Consider the following 20,220-nt stretch of genomic DNA (forward strand, 5'->3'; position numbering starts at 1 on the left):
CCTCTGAACGTTAACAGGAGAGTGCTGCCTCTGAACATTAACAGGAGAGTGCTGCCTCTGAAAGCTAACAGGAGAGTGCTGCCTCTGAACGCTAACAGGAGAGTGCTGCCTCTGAACGCTAACAGGAGAGTGCTGCCTCTGAACGCTAACAGGAGAGTGCTGCCTCTGAACGCTAACAGGAGAGTGCTGCCTCTGAACACTAACAGGAGAGTGCTGCCTCTGAACGTTAACAGGAGAGTGCTGCCTCTGAACGCTAACAGGAGAGTGCTGCCTCTGAACGCTAACAGGAGAGTGTCTGCCTCTGAACGCTAACAGGAGAGTGCTGCCTCTGAACGCTAACAGGAGAGTGCTGCCTCTGAACGCTAACAGGAGAGTGCTGCCTCTGAACGCTAACAGGAGAGTGCTGCCTCTGAACGCTAACAGGAGAGTGCTGCCTCTGAACGCTAACAGGAGAGTGCTGCCTCTGAACGCTAACAGGAGAGTGCTGCCTCTGAACGCTAACAGGAGAGTGCTGCCTCTGAACGCTAACAGGAGAGTGCTGCCTCTGAACGCTAACAGGAGAGTGCTGCCTCTGAACGCTAACAGGAGAGTGCTGCCTCTGAACGCTAACAGGAGAGTGCTGCCTCTGAACGCTAACAGGAGAGTGCTGCCTCTGAACGCTAACAGGAGAGTGCTGCCTCTGAACGCTAACAGGAGAGTGCTGCCTCTGAACGCTAACAGGAGAGTGCTGCCTCTGAACGCTAACAGGAGAGTGCTGCCTCTGAACACTAACAGGAGAGTGCTGCCTCTGAACGCTAACAGGAGAGTGCTGCCTCTGAACGCTAACAGGAGAGTGCTGCCTCTGAACGCTAACAGGAGAGTGCTGCCTCTGAACGCTAACAGGAGAGTGCTGCCTCTGAACGCTAACAGGAGAGTGCTGCCTCTGAACGCTAACAGGAGAGTGCTGCCCTCTGAACGCTAACAGGAGAGTGCTGCCTCTGAACGCTAACAGGAGAGTGCTGCCTCTGAACGCTAACAGGAGAGTGCTGCCTCTGAACGCTAACAGGAGAGTGCTGCCTCTGAACGCTAACAGGAGAGTGCTGCCTCTGAACGCTACCTGAACTGGGAGAGCAGCAGGCCACCGAGGGAGGAGCCACAGATTGAGAAGCACATGGCGATCATGCCGTTCCAGAACCCCAGCTCCCGGGCTGTCATGTGATGGTCCAAAAGGAAGAGAGGGAACATGGTCACCGCACCCTGCTCACCTGTGGATAGAGACAGAGAGAGAGGACAAACCAGTTGGAGTTCAGGTTAGACAAGAGAGAGTTAGACTCTAAACACAAATCTGTTCATCTGTAGTTTTAGTCATTTTATCTACAACATAGCCAAGAGTCAACTACGATGGATTAGCCATTGTTGGAAATAAACATACTCAAAAACACCCACAATCCACCTTCCTGTGACAGAGCTAGTTAAAGGAAAACAGGAAGAAGAAAACAATAGTGGATGTATGACAACTCCAACTTTCAAGCAGTTACCTTTAATAGACTGGACAATGTTATATTGGTGCTTTCTTAATCTAACAACATACACTATTCCTAGATAGTATCAATAATAGATGTAAAAAAAAAAAGTAAACTATGAATATCCTGCGTCATTTTTCAAAAGGGCCTAATGTAAAACTTCCTCAGATAACACAAGCCTCAGTCACAGAGCTTTCTGGTGAAATAAAAGTTTGTCAGTGAGACAATAGTGCCTCTGTCGCTGTGTGGTTTCGAAGGCGGGACAATTTTCTGCCCGAACGACGCTGTAAAATATTCAGCGCTGCCGCCATTATTAATGGAGAGTGACTTCACAAAGACAGGGAGACGGAGTGCTGAGTGACAGCTCAGAGACTGCTGTCAAAGAGACGACACACTCACACACCACACACTTGGCCAGAAGAAAAACAACAATAGAGAGAGAATCTTTCACATGAAATGGAGAAGGATATCAAAAGGAGATCTTAGAGAAGACGCTGAAAACCTCCTGGCACACGGGAACGCTACGACAACGCACACGTTATGCCAGCGCTATGTGACAGCCAAGCTAAATGTATGGCAGGAGAATGAGAGGGATAAACAGAGGCTGCTGTGATGACATATTCATTCAGCGTCTATAATCTATGTTCCAAGGCAGCACTAACATAAACAGCTATCAGCTACTGTATTACTCACTACTTCCCACCATCACCGGTTGAAACCTGGGGAACTTTTTATCATCCAACAGGGTAGATAGTTTGAGGCAAGACATTACTTAAATGGACAATCTGCCATTGCTACATCCATTTTTTTAAACTTTGAAATGATTGATATACACCCATTGATTCTTGAAGAATATATACTGAGTGTACAAAACATGAGGAACACATACCTAATATTGAGTTGCACCGCATTTTGCCCTCAGAACAGCCTCAATTTGTCAGAGCATGGACTCTACAAGGTGTCGAAAGTATTTCACAGGGATGCTGGCCCATGTTGACTACAATGCTCCCCACAATTGTGTCAAGTTGGCTGGATGTCCTTTGGGTGGTTGACCATTCTTGATACACATGGGAAACTGTTGAGCGTGAAAAACCCTCAAACCGGGGCGCCTGGCACCTATTTCCATTCCCTGTTCAAAGGCACTTAAATCTTTGTTTTTGCCTATTCAACCTCTGAATGGCACATATACACAATCCATGTCTCAAGGCTTAAAAATCCTTTTTTAACCTGTCTCCTCCCCTTCATATACACTGATTTGAAGTGGATTTAACAAGTGATATCAATAAGAGATCATAGCTTTCACGTGGATTCACCTGGTCAGTCTGTCATGGAAAGAGCAGTTGTTCCTAATGTTTTGTACACTCAGTGTAGTTCAAATGCCTCATGAGCTTAGTTAAATTATTTTACTCCATCAAAACCCCAAATATACATTTGTTTTACTCATTTGTTTGTAAACAGTGTAGGTCTTATTGTAAACAAACACTGCAACAAAATAGCCTAAAATATGGTTAGAACTATAATTTTGATGTCATATTTCATTTTTACATTTTAGTCATTAAGCAAATGCTCTTATCCAGAGTGACTTACAGTTAGTGCATTCATCTTAAGATAGCTAGGTGGGACAACCACAACCACATATCACAGTTATAGTAAGTACATTTAAGTACATTTTTCCTCAATAAAGTAGCTATCAGCAAAGTTAGTAAGGGAAGAAAAGTGTTAGTTCACAAAATGCATTTTTATGCAGGGGGGTGCTCTGCTGTTCTAGCTTTAGGGGGAAGCCAGTTCCACCATCGGGTTGTGCAAGGGAAGAGAAGAGCTTGGACTGGGCTGAGCAGGAGCTGGAGACCAGAGGTGCTCGGGTTGGGGTGTAGGGTTTGAGCATAGCCTGAAGGTAGGGAGGGGCAGTTGGTCACTCATGGGATGGTCAGTCCTAGCTCTGTCTATGAATTTGAGAGTGGTTACATTCCTCCAACCCCATCCCTGAGATATTTACCAAAACACTGGGTGGGGTTACACCTTTGTGGTTGTTTGTTCAACAGATTGTTCTTTTAAAGCCTTTATGATGTCTAATAAACCGCAGGCTGCTGTTGCACATGGAAACCATGTGTTTGATGTATTTGATACCAATCCACTCATTCCACTCCAGCCATTACCACAAGCCCTGTCCTCTCCAATTAAGGTGCCACCAACCTCCTATGCTTGATTATTTACCAGTGGTTCTGTGTCTCTACAGCATTCAGTGCTCCCACTGCTTCAAACTCATTATTTCTTTAAAAGGGGAGTGCAGACAAACACAACAAGGCTGATTATTCAATTCTATAAATATTCGCAAAGCAACAATTGTCCATTTCAGTGGGGATTTCATTAGGCATCCACAAAGAAGAAACTAGTAGAGAGGGGAGTATGGGAGAAAGATAGAGAGACAGAGAGTGGGAGAAAGACAGAGACAGAGAGAGGGAGAGAGACAGAGGGGGATAAAGACAGATAGAGGGAGAATGACAGAGAGACAGAGAGAGAGAATGACAGAGAGACAGATAGAGGGAGAATGACAGAGAGACAGATAGAGAGAGAATGACAGAGAGACAGAGAGAGGGAGAGAGACAGAGGGGGATAAAGACAGATAGAGGGAGAATGACAGAGAGACAGAGAGAGAGAATGACAGAGAGACAGATAGAGGGAGAATGACAGAGAGACAGATAGAGAGAGAGAATGACAGAGAGAGAGGGGGATAAAGACAGAGAGAGAGAGAGAGAGAGAGAATGACAGAGACAGAGAGAGGGAGAGAGACAGAGAGAGAGAGAATGACAGAGAGACAGAGAGAGGGAGAATGACAGAGAGACAGATAGAGAGAGAATGACAGAGACAGAGAGAGGGAGGATGACAGAGAGACAGAGGGGGATAAAGACAGACAGAGAGAGGGAGAATGACAGAGAGACAGAGAGAGGGAGAATGATAGAGAGACAGATAGAGAGAGAGAATGACAGAGAGACAGAGAGAGGGAGAATGACAGAGACAGATAGAGAGAGAGAATGACAGAGACAGATAGAGAGAGAGAATGACAGAGAGACAGAGAGAGGGAGAATAACAGAGACAGAGAGAGAGAGAGAATGACAGAGAGACAGAGAGAGAGGGAGAATGACAGAGAGACAGAGAGAGGGAGAACGACAGAGAGACAGAGAGAGGGAGAACGACAGAGACAGAAAATGAGACAAGGTGGAGAGAAAAATAATGGATAAGAGAGAAAGACAGAGAGAGAGAGGGGTAAGGGAGAAACATGAACAGACAGAGAGAGAGGGGTAAGGGAGAAACATGAACAGAGAGAGAGAGAGAGAGAGAGAGGGGCAGGGGAGAAACATGAACAGAGAGAGAGAGAGAGAGAGAGAGAGAGAGAGAGAGGGGTAAGGGAGAAACATGAACAGACAGAAAGAGAGGGGTAAGGGAGAAACATGAACAGAGAGAGAGAGAGAGAGAGGGGTAAGGGAGAAACATGAACAGACAGAGAAAGAGGAGTAAGGGAGGAACATGAACCGACAGAGAGATAGAGGGGTAAGGGAGAAACATGAACAGACAGACAGAGAGAGGGGTAAGGGAGAAACATGAACAGACAGAGAGAGGGGTAAGGGAGAGAGATAGTGAGAATGATTTATGGAGAGAGACTGGGTTTATAGAGGAGGAGGGATGCAGAAAAAGGGGCAAAATGTGGAAGAATGAGACTGAGGAGAATGAGGAATTTGGTAAAGGAGGGGTGATGGGGAGAGTAGGGCTGACAGGTTGCTGATGGGAAACGAGGTGTTTGTGCATGAGTAAGAAAGAAAGAAAGAAAGAAAGAAAGAAAGAAAGAAAGAAAGAAAGAAAGAAAGAAAGAAAGAAAGAAAGAAAGAAAGAAAGAAAGAAAGAAAGAAAGAAAGAAAGAAAGAAAGAAAGAAAGAAAGAGAGAACAGGATGAGGGATCAGCATGAGAGTCAATTAGGACACAGAATGGTTGGTCGGGTAACAGAGTGATCACATGAAGCTCAGACACTAGAGGCCAGGATCAGATGGGATCACGAGGACACTTAGGAGAAAACAAGACACAAAACACACCCTGGGAACAAGACAGAGAGAGAGGCCCAGTAAATCAGTAAGCTACAGTTCTACGTACACCTTCCATTGACACACACACACACACACACACACACACACACACACACACACACACAACAGCAACACACTAACAGCAATCCCTACAGGTGTGCACTTTGAAGGGTGTCACAGAGTTTGTTGAACCCCTAAGGAACTAGGCTGAAGCATGGGAAAAAAACTTGAACCCCACCCACCCTACCCAGATGGGTCACTTTGCTAAAATGCTCTTACATTACCAACTATGTTTTACTCCCATAACCACATGAACTATAACTGTCCTCGCTAACCTTTCTACAGAAAGCTGTTGCACTACAGAGCTCCATAGCACCAGGAGATCTACACCATTCCACCAATCAGGGGTCCTAACATTCCATGTAGGACTGGGCGATATGGCCAAAATAACATATCACAATATATTTCTCATTCTTTTGACTGCCTGGCAGTGTTTGACGGTATCCTATGTTTCTGAATAATACAAGCTATAAATATGTTTATGACTAGTGCATAACCCTAGGATGGCAACAGATTAATTCTAATTGGTTTAATGGTCTTTCTCCTTCCTGATTGCTTATTACTCAACCAAACTAGGACAAATCTGACTTTTCATTTATTTAGCACTGTATCAACATATCGTTATAGACGATTTTATAAAAATCCATACCGGTATACCTTGAAATATGATATATCACCCAGCCCTAACTACATGTTACCAGTGTATTGACCAATGATTGATATCTATGCTGTTGACAAAGTAAACAAACACTGACTATGCAATCTAGGGGAGCAGTGTTATGGACAACCAAACAGGGTCACTGGTTGGTTTGGCTCCAGTATTGAAAAAGTCCTGTTATATCGTCCCAATACTGTCCTCTCCCTTTAGGCCTCTTTGCCTTTATCCATCGCTCTCTGTCTCCCTCTGGGCACCATGTGGTGGTTCTTCATTTATTCATCCCCCCTTCAGCCTCCCAGCCGTCCTCCTTTCTCCCTCTGGAAAATTAACCCACATCCCCCCCACACCGCTCTCTCCCCCCACTTCCCAGGCCCCCTCTCTCTCACCCATGCTCTGCCATCCTCTCTCCCATGTCTCACAGTCTATCCAGTATGGCTGTGCATGGCAGAGGTTGGCGGTTTCCCATAGCAGGAAAATAATCCTGCAACAACAGGACATTTAAATTATTGCGTGGATTATAATTAATGGATTTTTTTCTTAGTGCAAATCAAGTATGACATTTAAAGTGGAAATTACCTGCAACAACAGGGTGATCAAATTAAGATCTTACATCTGTAGATGTTGGCCCCAAGTTAACCACTGACTGATACAGGGTCAGTTTTTCTCTGTTTGATTAGTGGTTAAGGTTATTATTGTAGGGTAGGTTAATCTGATCCTAGATCAGTGGGTACTAAACCCAATAAGAGCAGCGCTATCACTTTCCCATCTACCAATACTAGCCCATCCCTCCATCAGTGTTCCCCGGACTACAATACACAGGTTCATTCTCCTTCTATCCCTTTTGCCCCCGACTCTCTCTCTGGGATTCTGCCCAGACAGCAAGTCCCATGTCCGCGACCTCAAATGATACAGGGGTCATCCAAACGGCTCCCTCTCATTGGTTGTGCGGTTCTACACAGAGCAAACTCGCTGTGTTCATTAAGAGTGAGTGGGAGAGGGGTCTGAGATGAGTGTGTTTGTGTGTTGGGGGAGGGGGAGTTTAAGGCAGACCTTTCACTCTAAAATCTCACACACAAACAGTCTCACATTCACACGGATTGTTGAGTTTCACCCAACAGTTGCACACAAACAGTCTGACCTTTTTATTCTGAAATAAAGAGCGGACAACTAAGCTGGTTATTTGTAAATGCTGATTATATTAGATATGATTATTATGTTAATATTGATAACATCATGAGGATGAGGATGTTAACGATCATTTCATGAGGATGTTAACGATAATGGCGATGATGAAAATTATTGCTATGGAGATGGTGACAGTGGTGATGATGACAATACTGGTGAACCCCTCAAACGAACTGTCTTACTCTCCTGTCTAGTGTCTGCCTGGGATCATCCAATTACTGTGCCACCCTAACACACTCTCTCTCAAACACACACGAACACATACAGGAAAAACAATGGCACACACATTCACAAAGAAGCACATGTATGCAAATGTATATAGACCATGTTTTCCCAACACCCAAACAAACACACCAGTGTGACGCTGCGTCTTCCATTTCAATTTCCATGAAAAAAACACCAGACATACAGACACACTAATCCTTACATAATCCCCTCCTGCTGCCAGACACCAAACTCTGTTCCTACCAATTCTCGCTCACACACACATACATACACACGCTGCATAACACCAAACTCTGTTCCTACCAATTCTCGCTCACACACACATACATACACACGCTGCTTAACACCAAACTCTGTTCCTACCAATTCTCGCTCACACACACATACATACACACGCTGCTTAACACCAAACTGTGTTCCTACCAATTCTCGCTCACACACACATACATACACACACACACACACATACACTCACACACACATACATACACACACACACGCTGCTTAACACCAAACTGTGGTCCTACCAATTCTCGCTCACACACACATACATACACATGCTGCTTAACACCAAACTGTGTTCCTACCAATTCTCACTCACACACACATACATACACACACACACACACACACTCACACACACATACATACACACACACACACACACACGCTGCTTAACACCAAACTGTGTTCCTACCCATTCTCGCTCACACACACATACATACACACACACACAAACACACACACACACACACACACACACACACACACACACACACACACACACACACACACACACACACACACACACACACACATACACATGCTACTTAACACCAAACTCTATTCCTACCAATTCTCGCTCACACACACATACATACACACACACACACACACACACACACACACACACACACACACACACACACATACACATGCTACTTAACACCAAACTCTATTCCTACCAATTCTCACACACACACACACACACACACACACACACACACACACACACACACACACACACACACACACACACACACTCACACACACACACAAACTGTGTTCACAAACGTTTTCTCTTGCAAATATAAACTTGGAGACAAATACATTTTTTAAAGGACAACATTCCTAACATCTCACTAGCCCTAATATATACCTGTTACTTTGTACATAAATGCTATTCACAGAGTTCAAAATGTCATATTTTCTAAAAAAAAATGGAATGTTAAGTAGGTTCTGGACTCATTACCAAGTCCCTGGGAATAACACACTAATTCCCTTTATTCATCAACAGAACAGATGATCAGTCTAGATCAGGGTCATCGTTAGTTACCCCAGACACAAATGTTATTTTAAACCTAACCTTAACCTTACCATACTGCTAACTTTATGCCTAACCTTAAATTAAGACCAAAAAGTACATTTTTACAATATAGCCCTTTTTTAACTTTGTGGCTGTAGTAAATAGTTCAGGGCAACAGTGGTAAGAAATGAGACCACAGCTGAATGGAGAAAATATGATGCTGTCTTGCTTACTGTCTTGCTTACTTACATTTATACATTTTAGTCATTTCGCACACGGTATTAACCAGAGCGACTTACAGGGGCAATTAGGGTTAAGTACCTTGCTCAAGAGCACAAACAGATTTTATTTTTCACCTTGTCAGCTCAGATATTTGAACAAGCGACCGTTCGGTTACTAGCCCAACGCTCTTAACCGCTAGGCTACCTGCCACCCACTTCACAAATGAGACTACAGGTCATCAGGCTTGTATTCAATAGGCACCAAATAGAATAAAACAGACTGAAACAGGCAGGGACTATGAGAACTTGTCCAATAAGAAATGTTTTGTTTTTGTATTGCGTTGCAAAATGTTTTGCTATGTTTTACATTAAATAATGGAGGACTACTATTGGAAGAAAACATGCTTTGGCTAAGTCATTTATGGAATAGTGGGTTTCTTATGTCATAGCCTTGTAGTGGATCAGCGTTAGTGTACAATAGATGAGTGTGGAGGTTAGTGTTAAGACTTTTAGCTACTTCTCTAGTTGGTACAGTAGGTGAGTGTGGAGGTTAGTGTTAAGACTTTTAGCTACTTCTCTAGTTGGTACAGTAGGTGAGTGTGGAGGTTAGTGTTAAGACTTTTAGCTACTTCTCTAGTTGGTACAGTAGGTGAGTGTGGAGGTTAGTGTTAAGGCTACTTGAGTTGGTACAGTAGGTGAGTGTGGAGGTTAGTGTTAAGACTTTTAGCTACTTCTCTAGTTGGTACAGTAGGTGAGTGTGGAGGTTAGTGTTAAGACTTTTAGCTACTTCTCTAGTTGGTACAGTAGGTGAGTGTGGAGGTTAGTGTTAAGACTTTTAGCTACTTCTCTAGTTGGTACAGTAGGTGAGTGTGGAGGTTAGTGTTAAGACTTTTAGCTACTTCTCTAGTTGGTACAGTAGGTGAGTGTGGAGGTTAGTGTTAAGACTTTTAGCTACTTCTCTAGTTGGTACAGTAGGGGAGTGTGGAGGTTAGTGTTAAGACTTTTAGCTACTTCTCTAGTTGGTGCAGTAGATGAGTGTGGAGGTTAGTGTTAAGACTTTTAGCTACTTCTCTAGTTGGTACAGTAGGTGAGTGTACATGGTTGTCAGACTGACTTGCAGATTTACCCAGTTTGTATGTGAGAACGTAGATCATGGTCCAGGGCGTCCCAGGTACTGACAGCAGCTTCCGCCACACCCTCCAGGGATGCACAGCGTCCGACTGGACCCCCTTCCTCCCCTCTGCCTGGCCCCTCAACAGCTCATTGTCCAGCACGGGGGCCCCCAACACAAACAGTGCTACCCCGAAGTACACAAAGGCCAACAGCATAAACATAGGGCCCCACCCGGCCACGTCAATCACAGCCAGGAGCCCGCCCCCGGCGAACACCGAGCCGGCCTTGTAGCCCACCACCTGAGCCACGTTGCCCAGGCCCAGCTCGCTACGGCCCTTCAGCAGTCCCACAGCGGCCCCGTCCACTGTGATGTCCTGAATCGATGCCAGGGCGTTCATGGCCAGCAGAGTCCCCACCACTCCCCAGATGTGGGCCTCCGGGGCCAGAGCGGCACTGGAGAGACAAGTAAGCGCCAGGCCAGAGACCGTGGCCACCAGCCAGCGCCGCTTGGTGCCCACACGGTCCACCAGGGGTGCCCAGAGGACCTTGAGCACCCAGGGGAAGTAGAGGATTTTGGTCAAGCCGATGTGGGTGAGGGAGTGGCCCGCCCCACGGAGGTAGACAGGGAGCAACAAGGACTGGAGACCATAGGGGATCCCCTGCACAAAGTACAGAAGGCCCAGAAAAACCAGCTTGTCATTCATGATTAAATAGGAAAGGGACAATTCGTCAGGTCATGACGATGTTCCACCAGGAGCTGATCAAATGGGTCGATCAGCCTAGGAGAGATGGGGAAGAGAGAGAGGGGATCATTTCACTGACGGAAAACATGAGCAAATGGGTGCCGGAGTCTGGTCTAGTTAGTCTAGCAGACTCCAGACCACACATGCAAGCTAGTGACGGGGTTCCAAATTCCACCTTGCTCCCTATACTCTTTCTCCCTCTGTATCTGTCACCTTGTCTACCTTCCGACTGCCAAGGTACATGAAAAAATAATATATAAAAATAAAATCATGAGCAAATGGAATTCCCCTCATGATAAATAGTTTTGGGTTTTAGTATATGTATTAAATGAAGGAAACTCAGGTTTCATTATACACTGAACAAAAATCTAAACGCAACATGTAAAGTCCTGGTCCCATGTTTCATGAGCTGAAATAAAAGATCCCAGAAATGTTCTAAATGCACCAAAAAAAAATGTATCTCAAATTTTGTGCACAAATTTGTTTACTTCTGTTAGTGAGCATTTCTCCTTTGTCAATATAATCCATCCACCTGACAGGTGTGGCATATCAAGAAGCTGATTAAGCAGCATGATAATTACACAGGTGCACCTTGTACTGGGGACAATAAAAGGTCACTCTAAAATGTGCATTTTTGTCACACAATACAGTGCCACAGATATTGCAAGTTTTGAGGGAGCGTGAAATTGGCATATGGACTGCAGGAATGTCCAATGGAGCTCTTGCCAGGGAATTGTATGTTAATTTCTCTACCATAAGCCACCTCCAATGTAATTTTAGAGAATTTGGCAGTATGTCCAACCGGCCTCACAACCACAGACCACGTGTAACCATGCCAGCCCAGGACCTCCACATCCGGCTTCTTCACCTGTGGGATTGTCTGATACCAGCCACCCCGACAGCTGATGAAACTGAGAAGTATTTTTGTCTGTAATAAAGCTCTTTTGTGGGGAAAAACACATTTTGATTGGCTGGTCCTGGATCTCAAGTGGGTAGCCTATGCCCTCCCAGGCCCACATATGGCTGCACCCCTGCCTCGTCATTTAAAATCCATAGATAGGGCCAGATGAATTTATTTAAATTGACTGATTTCCTTATATGAACTGTAACTAAGGGAAATCGTTAATAGTTGCGTTTATATTTTTGTTCAGTATAGATTCTGGCAAACTGATGCATCAGACAGCTCTCAAGCTTTATTCACAAGCAATAATTAACTTTCATAACTAGTTCATCTTCCTTTTAATTAAACGTATAACACATGGGACCGTGTAGATATCCGTTTACGCCCCAAACTTGACCTTTCGATAGTAGCAAGCTAAACTGATGTCTCGGTAACTTGGCTAGTTATAGCACAAGCAAAAACCAATAAACATGCATGGCCAAATAGCTAGTATTCAAGCTAACGCTGTCATACTACCAATTCAGAGTAAGTTAAGTATCAGCGCGTGCCAATAGCTAGCAAATTCCGTGGTGAAGTTTTATAAATATTATATTATAAAACGTTAATCTGAGTGCAATCTGTTATGATAATTGTGTCGTTAGCTAGCTGGCTACATACTGGAAAGGGAGAACCTGCTTTCAGCGTCTCGTCAACAACACTAACAGAGTACATCCGGGTCACGGAATTTCAGAACTTTTCCAAATAAAAGCCCCCCAAGTAATAGTAGAAACATTTCAATAACCTGTATTTACTCATGATATATGAACAATTATTGTCTTAACATTAACAATGATTCCTATTTGTTCATATTTAAGTTACATTTGCATTAAACCTGGGTTTTAAAACTTGTTCTAAGGTCAAATAAATGGCCACAATATGAATCACCATATGGAATACATATTGGTTTAAAAAAGCAAAAACTATTCTGGGGGTCGCAGTAAAAGTATTGTAGGAAATACTCAGTAGGGTCTGTAGAATGTCTATACTGTATGTATGGTGTCATTTCATAGGGCTCTGAATAATACAGAGTGTTGCTGGCCTTTTACTCAACCCATTCCATTGGCCACAATGGGAATAACTGTATATGGAATACATATTGTCTTATAGAGAAAAAAAACTATTCTGTTTTCCGCAGTAAAAGTATTGAAAGGAATTATCAGTGTGGTCTGTATAATATATATATATGATGTTATGTCACGGTGGACACTTTTATATGCCCAGCGACACTTTTTACACCACCCACTCCCTTGGTTCCAATGCAATACACTACAGGCCAATAGATTACATATTTTCTTATAGAGAGAAACATAGTTTAGGTGTCGAAGTAAAATGTACAGTACCAGTCAAAAGTTTGTATACACTTACTCATTCAAGGGTTTTCTTTATTTTTTCAAAACTATTTTCTATGTTGTAGAATAATAGTGAAGACATCAAAACTATGAAATAACACATATGGAATCATGTAGTCACCAAAAACAAATCAAAATATATTTTATATTTGAGATTCTTCAAAGTAGCCACCCTTTGCCATGATTACAGCATTGCACACTCTTGGCATTCTCTCAACCAGCTTCATGAGGTAGTCACCTGGAAATGCATTTCAATTAACAGGCGTGCCTTGTTAAATGTTAATTTGTGGAATTTCTTTCCTTCTTAATGCATTTGAGCCTATCAGTTGTGTTGTGACAAGGTATGGGTGTTATACAGAAGATAACCCTATTTGGTAAAAGAGAAACGACAATCCATCATTACTTTAAGACATGAAGGTTAGTCAATCTGGAAAATGTCAAGAACTTTGAAAGTGCAGTCGCAAAAACCATCAAGCACTATGATGAAACTGGCTCTCATGAAACTGGCTCTCCACAGGAAAGGAAGGCCCAGAGTTACCACTGCTGCAGAGGATAAGTTCATTTAGAGTTACCAGCCTCAGAAATTGCAGCCCAAATAAATGCTTCACAGAGTTCAAGTAACAGACACATCTCAACATCAACTGTTTAGAGGAGACTGTGTGAATCAGACCTTCATGGTTGAATTACTGGAAAGAAACCAACCAAAGGACACCAATAATAAGAAGACTTGCTTGGGCCAAGAAACACAAACAATGGACATCAGTAGTGGAAATGACCAGTGGAAATTTGAGATTTTTGGTTCCAACCGCCGTGTCTTTGTGAGATGCAGAGTAGGTGAACTGATGATCTCTGCGCGTGTGGTTACCACCATGAAGCATGGAGGAGGAGGTGTGATGGTGTGGGGGTGCTTTGCTGGTGACACTGTCTGTGATTTATTTAGAATTCACTATTCACTATATAGTGGCAATATCCAGGAAATCCAATGTTCCAAAAGCTGGGCCGAGAATTTGCTTCGACTTATGTGGATGATGTTAAAAATATTTGTTGGTCTGATGTGATTAATAAGGTGCATCCAGATGATGCACCTGTTAAGAGACTCACTGTTAGAACTGTTTAAGCCGCATGGACTGAGGAGGACTTGAAAAACTGTATGGTTGAAAGAGAAGGAGCAAAAGGAGTGGCTAATAAGTCTGACTGCAAATCTGACTAGCTGACTTACTGCAATTTGAGAAATGATGTGACTAAACTCAACAAAAAGAAACAGAAACTGTATTATGAAGCCAAGCTCAATGATATATGAATGATGATGGAATGATGGAAAAAAAACTTTTATGGACAGAAGGACAAATTCAACTCCATCTTTCATCGAATCAGATGGCTTATTCATCACAAAACCATTTGATGTTGCCAATTATTACAATGATTACTTTATTGGCAAAGTGGGCAAACTTGGGCAGGAAATGCCAACAACAAACAGTGAGCCAACATATTAATGCATAATAATAATAATGAAAGAAAAAAGCATTGCTTCCCACAGTTGTGTCAAGTTTGGCTGGATGCCCTTTGGGTGGTGGACCATTCTTGATACACACGGGAAACTGTTGAGCATGAAAAGCCCAGCAGCGTTGCAGTTCTTGACTCAAACAGGTGTGATTGGCACCTACTATCATACCCTGTTCAAAGGCACTTAAATATGTTTCTTTCCCATTCACCCTCTGAATGGCATACTTACACAATCCATGTCACAATTGTCTCAAGGCTTAAAAATCCTTCTTTAATTAACCTGCCTCCTCCACTTCATCTACATTGATTGAAGTGGATTTAACAAGTGACCTCAATAAAGGATCATAGCTTTCACCTGGATTCACCTGGTCAGTCTATGTCATAGAAAGGAGCAGGTGTTTAGTATACTCAGTGTAGATTTTTCACCAATTCAATGGATTTATTCAACGAGGGATTGCAACGAATGAGTGTATTATAAAGTGTGTTATAGCCCATATTTACATCGGAACAAATGATCATTTTTCCTGTACGTTGTTATATTTGTACCCTATAGTGTCCAGGCACCCCGTTTTAAGCAGTTTGACCACATTAAAAGGCCAGCAACACTCGGTATTATTCAGAGCTGATTGTGGAGAGGGACCCTATGCTGTACAATGAGCTGTTGAGGGGCAGGCAGAGGGGAGGAAGGGGGTCCAGTCGGACGCTGTGCATCCCTGGAGGGTGTGGAGGAAGATGCTGTCAGTGCCTGGGACGCCCTGGACCATGATCTACGTTCTCACATACAAACTGGGTAAATCTGCAAGTCAGTCTGACAACCATGTACACTCACCTACTGTACCAACTAGAAAAGTAGCTAAAAGTCTTAACAGTAACCTCCACACTCCCCTACTGTTCCAACTAGAGAAGTAGCTAAAAGTCTTAACACTAACCTCCACACTCATCTACTGTACCAACTAGAGAAGTAGCTAAAAGTCTTAACACTAACCTCCACACTCATCTACTGTACCAACTGGAGAAGTAGCTAAAAGTCTTAACACTAACCTCCACACTCACCTACTGTACCAACTAGAGAAGTGGCTAAAAGTCTTAACACTAACCTCCACACTCACCTACTGTACCAACTAGAGAAGTAGCTAAAAGTCTTAACACTAACCTCCACACTCACCTACTGTACCAACTGGAGAAGTAGCTAAGTCTTAACACTAACCTCCACACTCACCTACTGTACCAACTAGAGAAGTAGCTAAAAGTCTTAACACTAACCTCCACACTCACCTACTGTACCAACTAGAGAAGTAGCTAAAAGTCGTAACACTAACCTCCACACTCATCTACTGTACCAACTAGAGAAGTAGCTAAAAGTCTTAACACTAACCTCCACACTCATCTACTGTACCAACTAGAGAAGTAGCTAAAAGTCTTAACACTAACCTCCACACTCATCTACTGTACCAACTGGAGAAGTAGCTAAAAGTCTTAACACTAACCTCCACACTCACCTACTGTACCAACTAGAGAAGTAGCTAAAAGTCTTAACACTAACCTCCAAACTCATCTACTGTACCAACTAGAGAAGTAGCTAAAAGTCTTAACACTAACCTCCACACTCACCTACTGTACCAACTGGAGAAGTAGCTAAGTCTTAACACTAACCTCCACACTCACCTACTGTACCAACTAGAGAAGTAGCTAAAAGTCTTAACACTAACCTCCAAACTCATCTACTGTACCAACTAGAGAAGTAGCTAAAAGTCTTAACACTAACCTCCACACTCACCTACTGTACCAACTGGAGAAGTAGCTAAGTCTTAACACTAACCTCCACACTCACCTACTGTACCAACTAGAGAAGTAGCTAAAAGTCTTAACACTAACCTCCACACTCACCTACTGTACCAACTAGAGAAGTAGCTAAAAGTCGTAACACTAACCTCCACACTCATCTACTGTACCAACTAGAGAAGTAGCTAAAAGTCTTAACACTAACCTCCACACTCATCTACTGTACCAACTAGAGAAGTAGCTAAAAGTCTTAACACTAACCTCCACACTCATCTACTGTACCAACTAGAGAAGTAGCTAAAAGTCTTAACACTAACCTCGACACTCATCTACTGTACCAACTAGAGAAGTAGCTAAAAGTCTTAACACCAACCTCCACACTCATCTACTGTACCAACTAGAGAAGTAGCTAAAAGTCTTAACACTAACCTCCACACTCACCTACTGTACCAACTAGAGAAGTAGCTAAAAGTCTTAACACCAACCTCCACACTCATCTACTGTACCAACTGGAGAAGTAGCTAAAAGTCTTAACACTAACCTCCACACTCACCTACTGTACCAACTAGAGAAGTAGCTAAAAGTCTTAACACTAACCTCCGAACTCATCTACTGTACCAACTAGAGAAGTAGCTAAAAGTCTTAACACTAACCTCCACACTCACCTACTGTACCAACTGGAGAAGTAGCTAAAAGTCTTAACACTAACCTCCACACTCACCTACTGTACCAACTAGAGAAGTGGCTAAAAGTCTTAACACTAACCTCCACACTCATCTACTGTACCAACTAGAGAAGTAGCTAAAAGTCTTAACACTAACCTCCACACTCATCTACTGTACCAACTGGAGAAGTAGCTAAAAGTCTTAACACTAACCTCCACACTCACCTACTGTACCAACTAGAGAAGTGGCTAAAAGTCTTAACACTAACCTCCACACTCACCTACTGTACCAACTAGAGAAGTAGCTAAAAGTCTTAACACTAACCTCCACACTCACCTACTGTACCAACTGGAGAAGTAGCTAAGTCTTAACACTAACCTCCACACTCACCTACTGTACCAACTAGAGAAGTAGCTAAAAGTCTTAACACCAACCTCCACACTCACCTACTGTACCAACTAGAGAAGTAGCTAAAAGTAACACTAACCTCCACACTCATCTACTGTACCAACTAGAGAAGTAGCTAAAAGTCTTAACACCAACCTCCACACCCATCTACTGTACCAACTAGAGAAGTAGCTAAAAGTCTTAACACCAACCTCCACACTCATCTACTGTACCAACTGGAGAAGTAGCTAAAAGTCTTAACACTAACCTCCACACTCACCTACTGTACCAACTAGAGAAGTAGCTAAAAGTCTTAACACTAACCTCCAAACTCATCTACTGTACCAACTAGAGAAGTAGCTAAAAGTCTTAACACTAACCTCCACACTCACCTACTGTACCAACTGGAGAAGTAGCTAAGTCTTAACACTAACCTCCACACTCACCTACTGTACCAACTAGAGAAGTAGCTAAAAGTCTTAACACTAACCTCCAAACTCATCTACTGTACCAACTAGAGAAGTAGCTAAAAGTCTTAACACTAACCTCCACACTCACCTACTGTACCAACTGGAGAAGTAGCTAAGTCTTAACACTAACCTCCACACTCACCTACTGTACCAACTAGAGAAGTAGCTAAAAGTCTTAACACTAACCTCCACACTCACCTACTGTACCAACTAGAGAAGTAGCTAAAAGTGTAACACTAACCTCCACACTCATCTACTGTACCAACTAGAGAAGTAGCTAAAAGTCTTAACACTAACCTCCACACTCACCTACTGTACCAACTAGAGAAGTAGCTAAAAGTCTTAACACTAACCTCCGAACTCATCTACTGTACCAACTAGAGAAGTAGCTAAAAGTCTTAACACTAACCTCCACACTCACCTACTGTACCAACTGGAGAAGTAGCTAAAAGTCTTAACACTAACCTCCACACTCACCTACTGTACCAACTAGAGAAGTAGCTAAAAGTCTTAACACTAACCTCCACACTCACCTACTGTACCAACTAGAGAAGTAGCTAAAAGTCTTAACACCAACCTCCACACTCATCTACTGTACCAACTGGAGAAGTAGCTAAAAGTCTTAACACTAACCTCCACACTCACCTACTGTACCAACTAGAGAAGTAGCTAAAAGTCTTAACACTAACCTCCGAACTCATCTACTGTACCAACTAGAGAAGTAGCTAAAAGTCTTAACACTAACCTCCACACTCACCTACTGTACCAACTGGAGAAGTAGCTAAAAGTCTTAACACTAACCTCCACACTCATCTACTGTACCAACTGGAGAAGTAGCTAAAAGTCTTAACACTAACCTCCACACTCACCTACTGTACCAACTAGAGAAGTAGCTAAAAGTCTTAACACTAACCTCCACACTCACCTACTGTACCAACTGGAGAAGTAGCTAAGTCTTAACACTAACCTCCACACTCACCTACTGTACCAACTAGAGAAGTAGCTAAAAGTCTTAACACTAACCTCCACACTCACCTACTGTACCAACTAGAGAAGTAGCTAAAAGTCGTAACACTAACCTCCACACTCATCTACTGTACCAACTAGAGAAGTAGCTAAAAGTCTTAACACTAACCTCGACACTCATCTACTGTACCAACTAGAGAAGTAGCTAAAAGTCTTAACACCAACCTCCACACTCATCTACTGTACCAACTAGAGAAGTAGCTAAAAGTCTTAACACCAACCTCCACACTCATCTACTGTACACTAACGCTGATCCACTACAAGGCTACTACATAAGAAACCCACTATTCCATAAATGCCAAAACATGTTTTCTTCTAATAGTAGTCCTACAGGTCTAGGCGATTACTCCATCAATGTTCTGTGCAGTGGCGGTTCTGGGAGGTTGGGGGGCAGGGGGGGCCAGTGCCCCCGTGACAACAATTTGACCCCCTTGTGGCCCCCCTAAATGTGGTGTATGAAAATAAATGTACATAACAAATTTTTGCTATCGTTCTTTTTTTACATCCGTTATTAGACAGTGGCAACGATGATGATTATGAACATGGTCTTTTGCTAATGTCTGCAATGCAGTGAAGAAAACGATGACAACAATAACGTCTAATGTAACTGGCCTCTCTAACAGTGCAACTGACCCCAGCTTGGCCCCTCCAGTTAAAATGGTCTGGAACCGCGACTGGTTCTGTGCCTGTGTTGAAAAGCACAGCGATTAATCCATATATTATATCTATGTTGAAAACCCCTCCATCACTTCATAATTTATCTCCACGTTGAAAAGATTTACTGTGGTTGAAGTTGTCTTGTGTTGCATCAGTACTTTCCCAGCATTTGAACACCACCTTTTTCATTAAAATAGCCTTAACGAGTTCTCTACTCTATGTAAGTGGGGTTTAGGTCATCGAGTTCAAGTGACAGAGGAGTTTTCAATACAGGTAGTGTCTGTTTGACTCCTATGAGAAAGGACACACAAAAAAACACCTTTTTGGGTTATATTCATTAGTGCACAATGT

General features: G+C 43.0%; 1 protein-coding gene across 1 annotated transcript in view; it reads right to left on the reverse strand.

The window, feature by feature from the left end:
* The window catches only part of LOC112248186 (major facilitator superfamily domain-containing protein 3-like), a 32,831-nt gene extending 20,120 nt beyond the window's left edge, over positions 1–12,711 (reverse strand). The window contains exons 1-3 of the mRNA XM_024417007.2: positions 12,649–12,711; positions 10,361–11,126; positions 1,097–1,244 (exon numbers count right to left, since the gene is read on the reverse strand). Coding sequence (XP_024272775.1) covers positions 1,097–1,244; positions 10,361–11,051 — 839 coding nt within the window. The 5' untranslated portion in view covers positions 11,052–11,126; positions 12,649–12,711. The remainder of the gene's footprint in view (positions 1–1,096; positions 1,245–10,360; positions 11,127–12,648) is intronic.
* Positions 12,712–20,220: the final 7,509 nt, after the last annotated feature.

Source organism: Oncorhynchus tshawytscha, linkage group LG04 (genome assembly GCF_018296145.1).
Source record: "Oncorhynchus tshawytscha isolate Ot180627B linkage group LG04, Otsh_v2.0, whole genome shotgun sequence".
NCBI classification, from domain to species: domain Eukaryota; kingdom Metazoa; phylum Chordata; class Actinopteri; order Salmoniformes; family Salmonidae; genus Oncorhynchus; species Oncorhynchus tshawytscha.